Source organism: Phaethon aethereus (genome assembly GCF_964289735.1).
Source record: "Phaethon aethereus genome assembly, chromosome: 1".
Lineage (NCBI taxonomy): Eukaryota > Metazoa > Chordata > Aves > Phaethontiformes > Phaethontidae > Phaethon > Phaethon aethereus.
The window spans coordinates 199,286,308-199,298,629 of record NC_138575.1 but is presented as its reverse complement, the minus strand read 5'-3'; the positions used below and the strand labels follow the sequence as shown (position 1 = coordinate 199,298,629).

Sequence of the window (12,322 nt, the reverse complement as noted above, 5' to 3'; positions counted from 1 at the left end):
TCATTTTGGTAATGTTTTCTTACAGTCTTGTAATGTTTTCCACTGTGTTCAGCACTGTTTGGAAAACTTTCAACTGTGTGTTTTGCCTGAAGAACGAGCTTTTGGGTCTCATCTCCTTGGGTCCTCACTCAAGTGCCATCTGTGGCAGGCCTGATAGGCATCATGGGGTGTACTTCATAGTCAGCATTGCAGCAAACTGAACTGCTTTTAATCTTACTTGTTTTGATCAGATGGATATGTAAGAGGGCATCTCAAAACTTCTTCCAGTGTTTTAGCTTGTACCTTTAGTGTATGGGAATGTGGGGTGCAGCCAGCCAGTCTGAAAGCAGCAGCCTAGATTCGGCTGTATCCTCAAGTGAGTCTTTCCAGTAGTAAAATGTTGTTGCTTGAGCTTTTCTGATAGAGGGAGAGAAGCTGTGTTGAACTCTGATCTTTCAGCTCTTCGGTGTATGTTGAATATTCTCTTGGTTATGTTGCCTTTATCTGGAATCAAAGGGCAAGTGCTATTGTTTTTAAGTTGCTTGCAGGAAAATAACCACCAAGTTTTGGCTTTTCTCTCTCTCTGGCATATTATAGCAACATTTCTGTTCTGGACATGCTTATTTCATACAGATGTAACTCTGTCTTAATGTCCATATGCATTCCTGTTAAATGTATCACACGCATTGCTGTTTACTAAATGTAAAGTGTATTCTATAGCAAGTAGTAACTAGAGAAAGAGCCTTGACTAATAAAGGAGGTTATATCTCTTCAATCATTTTGTATCATCATAATTTTTGTCATGCTGAAGAAGAGAGAATCATGAGGGGGGAAAAAGTTTGCTACGTGAGACTTCTGGTATGCTGGTTTGTGGGAAGTGATTTGCATAATGATTCATAAGGAGGCCAGAAAAAACAAAGAATATCTCATTATATTCAGCCTTCAGTAGACATGCCAGGCGTATTGCTATTTAAAGGAGTTGGTGTCTTGATCTTTATAATCTAAACCAAAGAATCTTAAACCTGAAAAATGAACTAAAGTTTAAAAACAAACAGAAGCTCAGAATTCAAAGCTGGGAACATTCCATCACCACCAAATCAGTAAAATTTCTAAGAAAAAATTTTTCAGTAATGTGTTTCATTTTTTAACTCTCATATATTTGTGTGTGTGTGTACACATGCAGGCACACACACAAACTTATTTTGAGCAAGTGCACAGATGTTGCTATGCTCCAGTAGGGAGAAGACAAAATAAAAAAACAAGAAACAAATCTTTGGAGGAGAGGAGTGCAGTCAGTTTACAACTGAATTGGATGCTTACATGATTTTACTGAATGCTGATGATATTACTGGTCTCAAAATTAGCAAAATCAGTACTGAGGCAACCTCATGAAATGCCTATCACATTCTGTAAAATTGAGATGTACTGTCTTACTCTGGATGTATTTTCTTCTCTTACTTCAGCTTTGTGTCATGTAAACAGCAACTTCTTTGTATTACATGCATCTTACTAAAAATAATATTTGTTATCTGTATCTTTATTTTTTTCTCTGGCTCAGTATTACTTGGAAACGGTTTGCAATGTAGAATTTGGGGGTGTGTTTGCTTTTTTTACTTTTAGGAAGTTTTATTAGTTTTAGTTTTACATTTGAAAGGAGGACTACAAATCCATTTAAAAGTGGAGTGATGCTTTCATATGGCCCATTGAACAGGGTCATGCAGTGATGACTTTGCAGGGAGCTGGGTCACAGCAGAACATACACAAAGTTGTGTTCAGTGATGTTTAGCCACCAAATCTTCCAGTCTGATTTGTCCATGTAATTTGAAACTAGCTTGTTACTTTGTATTATCAGATAATACCGAATGTTTAATCTGTAAGCCTTTCTACAATAAAGGAGGTAAAATGGGATCTGTTGCAGCTATTGTGGTACATATTCATAATTTCAGAATACCAGCATTTTAACTTCTGAAATACCTGCCTATTTTGATGTACCACCCACTTACAGCAATTTCTAACTGGTGTTCTTTTTGTAGTGATTATTCATCCTAAATCTTAAAAAACAGCATAGCTTTACTGAATGTGAGAGTGAAAATAATAATGCCTAATGAATTGTCAGCATTTTAAAATGTGGCATCCTTACCAAAAAAACCCCAACCATTAAAGCACAATAGATAAGTCTTTGAAAGACTTAAGAGTTGAATGAAATGGGTATGTCAATTGTATAATTCAAAATGTGCTAACTTCAATTTTATGTAGTAGCCTTCTGTTGATGCTTACAACATTTTGCTTCTAGGTCAGCATGATGGACCTCTACCACGGCAGCATGCTGGATTGCTCCCAGAATCTTTGATATGGGCATATATTGTGCAGCTCAGCTCTGCATTACGGACCATTCATACAGCAGGACTGGCATGCCGAGTTATGGATCCAACGAAGATTCTAGTAACAGGCAAAACAAGGTAATAAAAGCATTCATTCTTGCTGTGTGCTGTGATCTGTGTTCATGGTAGCTGCTGACCACGCACCTGTTCCTAGTTAGACTTTGTTTTTTCTGTAAGTACTGTTACTTTTAACTGGCAAGAGACTGAAAGTTAATACATGCGAAAACCTGTAAATTTTCTTTAAAGTTCTTTTTAAACATATTTTGGGAAGACTTATGCGTTATCTTCAAAGTACTGCTCAGTTACGCTACTGACAATTTACAAATTTTGTTGATTTATTTGTAAACTGAACTGTTGCATTTTATCGAATAGTGAAATTAGTATTTTTTGCTTCATAATACTTTGAATACTGATGACTCTTCTTGTCATATCAAAGTACTCAATGAATGCTAGAGGAAAAATTGAGTAACTGTTGTGGTTTAATCCCAGCTGGCAACTAAGCATCACACAGCTGCTCGCTTACTCCCCCCCATGGCAGGAAGGGGAGAGAATCAGAAGAGTAAAAATGAGGCAACTTGTGGGTTGAGATAAAGACAGTTTAATAGCTAAAGCAGAAGCTATGCACACAAACAAAGCAAAACAAGGAATTTGTTCACCATTTCCCATCGGCAGGCAGGTGTTCAGCCATCTCTAGGGAAGCAGGACTCCATGACACGTAATGGTTACTTGGGAAGACAAACACCATTGCTCCAAATGTCCCCCCTTTCCTTCTTGCCTCAGCTTCATATGCTGAGCATGACATCATATGGTATGGAATATCCCTTTGGTCAGTTGGGGTCAGCTGTCGTGGCTGTGTCCCCTCCCAGCTTCCCATGCACCCCCAGCCCCCTCGCTGGTGGGGTGGTGTGAGAAGCAGAAAAGGCCTTGACTCTGTGTAGGCACTGCTCAGCGATAACAAAAACATCCCTGTGTTATCAACGCTGTTTTCAGCACAAATCCAAAACATAGCCCCATACGAGCTGCTATGAAGAAAACTAACTCTACCTCAGCCAAAAACCAGCGCAGTAACCAAAAACATTTAATGACACTTCCTCCTTCTCTCTTCTTGTTCCTAAAGGTTACGAGTTAACTGTGTTGGAATCTTTGACGTTTTGACATTTGACAACAGTCAAAATAATCCACTGGCATTAATGGCTCAGTTTCAGGTAAGACGGCAATGCCGTAGTTAGGTTGGTGACTTGGCATGGGGAGTACTGAAAACCGGTGTGATTCCTTTTGGAAGACAAGTATTTTATTTAAACTGTAGTCTAGTATATTAGTCTAGTGTATCTATCTCTAAATAGCTGTATTTTTTCATTCCTCATTTGATCTTGGTTCTGCCATGCATATTCAAATTTGCTTGTCACTTAAAAATGTGAATGCTCATTTTGCTATCTTCTGCTTCTAAAATTTCAGCAAATTCACCAAACATGTTGAACTATTAGTATTTAACAAACTTAAGTCAGAAATGGTTGAAAATATGAATTCCTAAGGGAAAGAGAAGAAAAATCTTACATTTCGTGTTAGAGATTAATTAATGGTTCAGTAACAGTTTTGCTCTTTCTTTTGTTTTTTTTTAACAAAAATAACTAAGTGTTGAATACCTGTTCACAGAGGAGTAAGAGGTCTTTTAAATAACTGCACTTCGGCCTTCTCCTCACTCCTAAAAGGTTCTAGTGTATCTTTATTTTAGGCTCCTAGTTTTTCCGTGCTCTCCTGGCGTTCTCTGAAGTGTGGAGTCTGCATAATTCCTGAATTAAGAAGAATCCCTTTAGGCTTAACAGACTGTTCCACAGTCATCTGGAGCGTCACTGTGTACAGGAGTGCCTCTTTCCCTAACTTCCCCTCAGGGTAAAGTACATTGCTTCAGCAGTTGTCACATACCCTGTCTGTACCGGGAGTGAAAGACTACAGAAGGGAGTTGGATTTAATTTATTTTCATTAATTGAGCTTATTCACTTTGAGAAAATTGCTCATTCAGAGTCTTCCAGTAATAAATGAAATGTTTGAACTTTGTCCAGACAGAAACGAGCTTATTGGAGACCGTGTCCTAGAACATAGCAACTTTTTTTTTTAATGATACAGTAAAGCAATTTTCAATGTACTTTGAGTACATCAAAGGATTCTTCCCCTCCCCACCCAGCTACATATCAATGGGCTTTTGGTAATCATTTAGTGGAAAACAGCTGAGAGAAGATAGGAATACATGCAAGTGAGGGATTCCATGCCTAAAAATGTAATGAGTTTTTTTTTTAATCTAAATACTACTTTAAATTTATTTTAATTGCAGCTGGGAGAGGGATCCTCCTGAGGTGGTTTGACATTCAAGTAATTTTAAAGCAAAACATCTGTTGTACTTGGAGGTACAAATCTAAAAATACTCGCAGGTACACAAATCTGTCAAAAGCATTTACCCCCATAGCAGCCTAAGTAACTTGCTTGGTAATGCCTAGTTTTGTTTAAGGGGGCATGTTTTTGCATGTTTTATACTTCGTTAGTATCAAAATTGTTCAGGTATCACTGCTAAACCAGAGAAGTGGTGCTCTTAATACATAATTTGGAACATGGAGTTAGAAAATACAGTATTGCCTTCTTTTTTGTCGCTTCCTCTAGAAGGGCTTGGCTTTCACTATCCATTTTGTTCCTTCAGAGATTCTGGACTGAGTTCATTCCTTGAAATTTAAAAGTAATTTATCATCCTCTACCTTTGTTTGCCCTAGCCAGATAAAATTACAAAATAACAGCTGCTGCTTGTCCTTTTTCCTCTCGATCCATGACCCAGTTCCTGAATTCCTCTGGGACTCCTGTGACTGTTTAAAATGTAGGTTATCTCTTGGTTTACTGCCCAGCTAATATGCATTTCCTGGTTGCTGTCTTCAGTGGAGGAAGGTATCTTTGTTAGCATTTGTCACTTTCTGGCTATTTCCCATTGCTAATATAGATAGGAAAGAATTTGGCCAGAACAGTGAGGGGCTATGTAAAAGGAATGCAATTGTTCATTATAATCTGTGTTAAACACATTAATTTATATGATCATTTAAGAGTTAAATAAAGACGAAAATAACGGAGGCTAAAAAGAAGTAAATGAAATATGAATGGCCGCTTGCATTAAAAATAAGGTGTGAAACCTATATAAATGCCAGCACATCACTTCCCAGCCCCCAATCCTTAAGTCTTGTGTCAGTTATGAGATACAGATGGGAAAACTGTAAGTGGTGATGTAGGAAACAGTAGAAAGGCTTAATAAATATTTCTGTGCTTGGAATAAAATGTGAGTCCTCTTCATATGAAATGAAAACACATTTTATTGATTTAACGAGATCTATAAGGTTACATTTGCTCACAGTAAATATTTTTAATTTGGTCAACAAAAATAATTTTCATATATACCTCCCTAAATTTAAAGAAACTAGCTGAAGAGGCATCTGAAGTATTAATGTTGACTTCAAAAAATAAATAATCAAAAAATCTAGGAACTTAAAGGGATTTCTAAGTGCAGTTCCAGAACTTAAAAGGATAAGTGAACCCACAGAACTGTAGAGTGTATGAGCTGATAGTGATACAAGCAAAGCAGTGGAACAGGATAAACAAAAAAAGTAATGTCAATTTCAAAGAGTTTATGGAAAACTGATCTTGTCAAAAATAAGATTTATTTGACAAGCTTACATGTCTAGCTGATGAAGCCAAGTGTATAAAATGCTGAGGTATCTCCAGGGAATTTGTAATAGTAGCACATACCTTTTTGATTTTTAAAAAACAAATGCAGAATGGAAAGCGTACCTATTCAATTAACTTTTAAATTGCTCACTGCCATATTTGAAATTAATTTGCTAATAGGAGGACATTAATGAAGAGGGCTGTTTCTGAGTGTATCTCCTAGGCCTGTTTTTTACTCTAATGCTATTTAATATTTCTATCAATGAACTAAATGATGGTGATAAAATCTTTACTAGCAAAGCTTTTGGGAGATAAAAAGATAGGTTGGCACAGGTTACAGTTATGAATTGAATTGCTAATTAAATGGTTATTAGTTGCATGCAAGGTACAGTTTCTTTGAACAAAAGGCAGCCTGAACTTAAAAGTTGTAAAACTTTTCCTTGAAGTTGAGAATCAATTGAGTATGACTTTTAATAGTCACTGTTGATAGTTACCATAGCAAAAGTCTTCTGGCAGGTCTGTGGCAAGAGGAACTGGTGTGATCCATAGATACGTGCAAAGTATGAGATGGAGTATAGTCAGGGAAATGATCATACCTAGTGTTGATCTGTACCTTGCACTAGCAAGGCTACTACAGGAACACAGCATTTATTTGTGGTGTCCCTGCTCCAAGGAGGTCTAGTAGTTCTTGTGTGCTTTTTCAACCTTTCTCTGCCTAGAAGCAGGAACACCCGAATCTGATGTTTTCAGAGGGGACATTAGGGCTTAATAGGCATATGTGGATTGCTTCCTTATAGAAAGGATGGTGTACCCCAGCTTCTGGGAAGTTGTGTCCCCTGTCTGCATGGATAGAGTTGGTCAGTGGATGGTAGTTTTGCCCCTTCTAAAGGGGGAATCTGATGCCTATAAATCCTGATATTTATGGGTCTCTTCCAACTCGACATGTTCTACAATTCCCCTATCACACAGGAGAATTACTGCCTGTCTTTGTGCACTTTGTCCATGTGCACTACTCCAATGTAAAACTTCAAACATTGGGCATTGTAATACCACTTTCTTTCAGGGTTTCATCTGTCAGTGAGTAGTGAGGTGCTTCCAGAGAGCAATTCAGCTCACTTATAATCTGAATTGTCTTGCAGAATTACAGGTATCTTAAATTGCTCAGACTCGTAACTGGATCACTTGAAATTTAAGTTCCTCAAATCAGGGGGATGAATCCAAGCCACTTCTGCAACTAAAACAAGTGAAGCATTGACAGGAATTTGAAATGTGTGTGTTTGAGACTGCATTGGTGTGTTCTATCATCTCTACCAGTTTTTCTATTAAATGTAATTTGCAAAACAAACAAAAATTAAGGTTGGAGGGCAATTGCTCAAAATAACAAAAGCCTGAATTTAGAATTTCCTGGCTGATGTTAATGTAAGACTCTTTCTCAGTAATTTTTAAAATCTAATGCAATCTGTAGTATGAAAACACCAATGTAAAGGAAGACTGTTTTCACAGGATCTTGCCTGAAGTTGTGTATTTTTGGTGTTTCAGGGTTGTGTGATGATAGAGAGTTTATATAGGGTACATCCTTATGAATTACTAAAAATTTGAAGGTATTAAATGTAAAGTGGGGGACTGCAGAAAGAAGAAAGATTGTGGTTACTTAAATATTTCTCAAGTCTTTCAGAGAAAAAACAATAACAAAAATGCCATTGTGCCAGGTGACATATGTCTCTGCATAAATACTGCATCAGCAAGATTCCTCTATTTAGTGCTATAGTAGTGTCCTCTGCTGCTCAAATTGACTACTTGGTAGTGGAAGCAAGTGGGTTCCCACCAAAATGGGATTTGTTGCTCTGGTTCATTTCTCTTTACCAAAGTACAAGGGAATGCTGATATCCAGGGATTTCCAGTTACTTAGGAAGTAGTCTAGCAAATGCCAGTCCCACCTCCTCCTCCACAGCTTAGTCCTTTTTTCTGTCTCATTTTCCACATCCTGTTTCTGTCTTCATTACCTACAAGAGTACCATGCTTTTAACTTCTGTCATGTTGTGTATCCATGTTTAAATTGTGTTGCTTAATCATACTTGATATGGAAACAGTGGGGACACTGAAAGACCTGGAAATGTTTTCTTTAGTCTGTCCCTCAGCACCTGGGAGGTGTGGCTTAGCTACTGCAGCAAATGTGCTTACCTCTCTGGGTGGAAAAGCTGTGAGGGGTTGTGGCACATTCACCATCACAGCAGTTTTCTAAAGCTGCCAAATTCTAAATAGAACTTCTAATGTTGCAGTGCTGCCAAATTTTTGGCCTTTCTTACAGAAATGACAGAAGGTGTGTTCCTTGTATGACTGCGTTCTCTGCTAAATGGCATAGCCTTGCTCCATACTATGGAGCTGACATTCTCGATAATTAGTAGCTTTCACTTTTTACTTCTGCAAAAATACCTTTTTTTTTCCTCAGAAAAAAACTCAGGAAAATATTAAATTTGTATCTCTAGCTGACTCTTAAATTCAGTCTGAAGCAGGTATTCAGCATGGAAAGCTGCAGGTGTTTCACGTTTGGCCAAGTTGTGTGCAGCTGAAGGCCTTTCCATGGAAAGAATCAGGCAGCTTTTGCTATGAATGTCATTGTCTGCTACTAAATTAGGCTTCTGTTCTCAGGGGTGGGCTTTGAAATGTGGTATAGCTTTTCAGAATAATTTCTGGTGGCTGTCTATTAAAATTGGCAGAATTTTCTGTTGTGGCAAAGCAGCCTGTATGCAGCATTCCATCTTTTAAGAGCAGTTCTACTTCTAAGGAAAATGTTTAGTAATGCTAAGAATATCTTCATAAAATGTGATGCTGCTCAGTTTGTTAGCCTGTTCCTGTTGAGTTATTTCAGGTAGTTCCTATCTTTTCACACTGGCGGCCACCAGAGATGAAAATCTTTGAGCTGTTTAAGAGAAACATAATTTGCTGGAATCTGGTGTGGATTCCTGTGTGAAAAGGTATGAGTCCAACAAAGATTTCTGTCTTAACAAATAATCCTTGATAGGTATTTCTGCATTTCATATTGAGACAACTTGCTCTATTTGCCACCAACTCCTTGACTCATTAGGAATGAGCAGGTGGGTGGTTAGGAAAACCTCTTTGCAGAGCTTCTGCACACTACATGAGTTCTCTCTGGTACTATCCTAAAGCTAAAAATAGATAAATTTTAAGCATTCAAAGATAAATATAGTACCTAGAAATTGCTAGGTATTGGGACAGATTTTCCTCTCTACGTTTAGACTACAGGTAACTTGGACAGTCATCTTAGAGTGTGATTTGAATAGCACTTATTTTAGTCGCTCAAATTCTCCTAAGGTTATTGAAGAACTGTCTCTTTTTAAACAACATCTAGTACCATAGGTGATATTTATCAATACTGAGAATCTTATCTGTGTGTGTTTTTCCTGTTAGCAAGCAGATCTGATCTCCCTGGGGAAAGTTGTATTGGCTTTGGCGTGCAATTCTTTATCAGGAATCCAGAGAGAAAATTTGCAGAAAGCAATGGAACTGGTGACAATCAACTATTCCTCTGATCTGAAGAATCTGATTTTGTAAGTTTGCTTAATAAATCTTTTAAAGGAAATTACTACTTTTTTTAAACATAGGAATGAAAATGTCAAATGGTATTTTTAGACACAAGTAAGATTGCAGATATAACTATTGTCATTGAATTGTCTGCACAGTCAATGCGTCATTAAACATTATAATCTAAAATTCATTTGTGTAATGTGTATTTTCATGGTGTGTATAATGAAATTGATGTCCTTTCTTTACTAAGTGCTGTTGAAGTTCTTAATAAGAATTAGGAGCTTAAACAAAACAAGCATTTTAAGTTGTCTTCAATACTGGGCTTCATTGCCTATTATCTACCATAGCAATGTGCTAGTCTTATCTTACAATTTCAGAATGTGTTGAGAAAATAGGCCCATTGTCTTTCTGACCAAAGGGTTGAGTGCTAGATTTTCTTGGCTGCATATTATTTTGTGTTCTTTAGTATAGTCAGCCTTTCTTGTCTTGCAGCCTAAGAGAAAAGTAGAAATCTTCCTCCTCCCTCATTTGAAAAACAATTGCATGACAATCTGAATCTTCATGTCTTCTCTCTTTTTAAGTATGTTCTTGCTGTTTGAGTGGGTGAGCTATACAGTTCCATGAAGGTACATTCCTATCTTGTATAAATAACTGACTGGATGTATACGTGGAAGCTAACACATGTTTTCTCTGCTAATGTCTTTTTTAAGAAATGCTGCAATTGTCAACTTCATGTATTAAATAAACATCACAGTGAAATAGTTATAAAATCATAATAGGATGATCTGTCTGGCATTTGGAGCATGTTTAAGTAATCTTTTGGGGGCTGGGGGTATTTTGGCAGGTATTTGCTGACTGACCAAAACAGGCTTCGTAGTGTAAATGATATCATGCCTATGATTGGTGCACGATTCTATACTCAGTTGGATGCTGCTCAAATGCGAAATGATGTTATAGAGGAAGACCTTGCAAAGGTAAAAAATTTAGTAATTCCTTCAGGAAGACCTATAGTCAGTATTCCTACAGCTGTAACTTAAGAGGGAATGTCTTCTACTGTTTTTTCCTTTTGTTTGTTTAGCAATTTAAGTAGTCTGTCTGCAGACTTGAGAACTCTGAGCTCAAGATACTGAAAGTCCAAAAGCTCCAAGAAACACTAGTTTTAGGATGTCCTCAGCTGGGCTTTAACTAAAGTAACATGTTCATGTCCAACCAGCAGTTTTGGGGAAAGAATGTTCTTTATAGAATGGTTGAAAAGTAGTACTGTGAGTAAATAAGGCCATGTATGTTATCACACACCAGATCATGTAGTTTGTGCTAGAGATTATACAGCAACATATGTTGCCTTTAAATTCTTGGATAGATTTGGATTCCAGTGTCCCTTTATCTCATATGTTTTCCTTTCCAAATGAATGCTAGATCATGGAGGTAAAGGCTGCCATCCTCAGTTTCCCTGAAGCGTGCATGTATTGCTGTGTGGGTCTGGTTAGTCTATCAAGTTCAGTCAAGGTATCAAGTGCTAGCTACAAAGGAAGTATGTACTTCGTCCCCTCTTAGTGTGTATTTGTTCAACAAGAAAGGGGATCGGCTGATCAGAAGCCACTGATCACAGGATTTTCTAGCAAGACTGAGATACATTACAGAAGGCTTTCATGATGCGAAAGATGTGTGGGATAGGATATTAAGTTTTTAAGGATTTAATGAAGTCCTGTGACTCCTTTCCATTACATGCCCTTACTGATAATTTTTTTTAAGAGGCGGTAGACCAATGATTGAGATTCTGATGGACTGGTTCTCTTAAATTGTCCACCATTGGCTTGTTGGAGAACCATTTTTCCCTTCTTAGTGATACATAGTGAAATTGATATCAGAAGCAACGAACTATAGAAGAGCAAGGTGGTATCTACTTTGGATGCAGAGCTCTAGGTGACCGGTGCTCACTCTAATAGCCACTACGTGTTCTGAAGATGTTTAAGACCATGTCTTGTTAAGGTCTTGTTGCATAGCCTCCAGTTTGGCAATAGCTGTTTACCTGGCGGTGATAAATAGCAGTTGATAATTAGCTGTCATACTCTTAACTTCTGTGTACTACCACATCCTCAGTAACATCAGAGCTGCAGCAGCCCTTAAGTCTAGCCTGGTACCCTCTCTTCATTATTGCCCCAAAGCAGATGCTTAGGGGAGAGTATTAGAACAAGACTAGCAGGTATGATATTTTTCCTCATATCCTCCAAGCACACCATCATCTGTAGCTTAGGGCCTTCTGATGCTGGAAGTGGTTTGTGTGTAGTTAATAACTTTTGTTTTCTTGAAGCTGTGAATATTTTGTTACTCCTGTAATGTTCATGTTTTACACAGCAGTGACCCAATTACTCTATCCATTTCCTTCCTTAATACTCCCATCATTTATGTGTCACAGCATTCAAAGCCTCAGTTTTTCAAGTCCTCTCATCCACTCTGTAGAAGAGCTCCCTGCCTTACAGGCTACCAAGCTCGCAGAGAGGCCACCAGGAGACTTACTGCCAGTGTTGTTGTTCAGCTGTGTCGCCATTGACACTGAATCTGTAAGGCAGTGGCATTCACACAGGTGTGGTTTTGGCTTATGTGTATTTGGGCACATACCAAAAGATTATTTGGAGGTTGTACAGACCTCTGCTAGCTGGACAAGGTAAATCTTCCCTGTCAATCTCTAAGTGTAGCTACAATTGTGTTACAAGCTGTTG

The 12,322-nt window shown here is 37.8% G+C and overlaps 1 protein-coding gene across 1 annotated transcript in view; it reads left to right on the top strand.

Annotated features, from left to right (window-relative positions):
- The window catches only part of PAN3 (poly(A) specific ribonuclease subunit PAN3), a gene marked incomplete at its 5' end in the record, with an annotated part of 79,229 nt that overhangs the window by 61,808 nt on the left and 5,099 nt on the right, over positions 1–12,322 (top strand). Inside the window, 4 exons of the mRNA XM_082002808.1 lie at positions 2,273–2,438; positions 3,478–3,565; positions 9,486–9,625; positions 10,447–10,576. Coding sequence (XP_081858934.1) covers positions 2,273–2,438; positions 3,478–3,565; positions 9,486–9,625; positions 10,447–10,576 — 524 coding nt within the window. The remainder of the gene's footprint in view (positions 1–2,272; positions 2,439–3,477; positions 3,566–9,485; positions 9,626–10,446; positions 10,577–12,322) is intronic.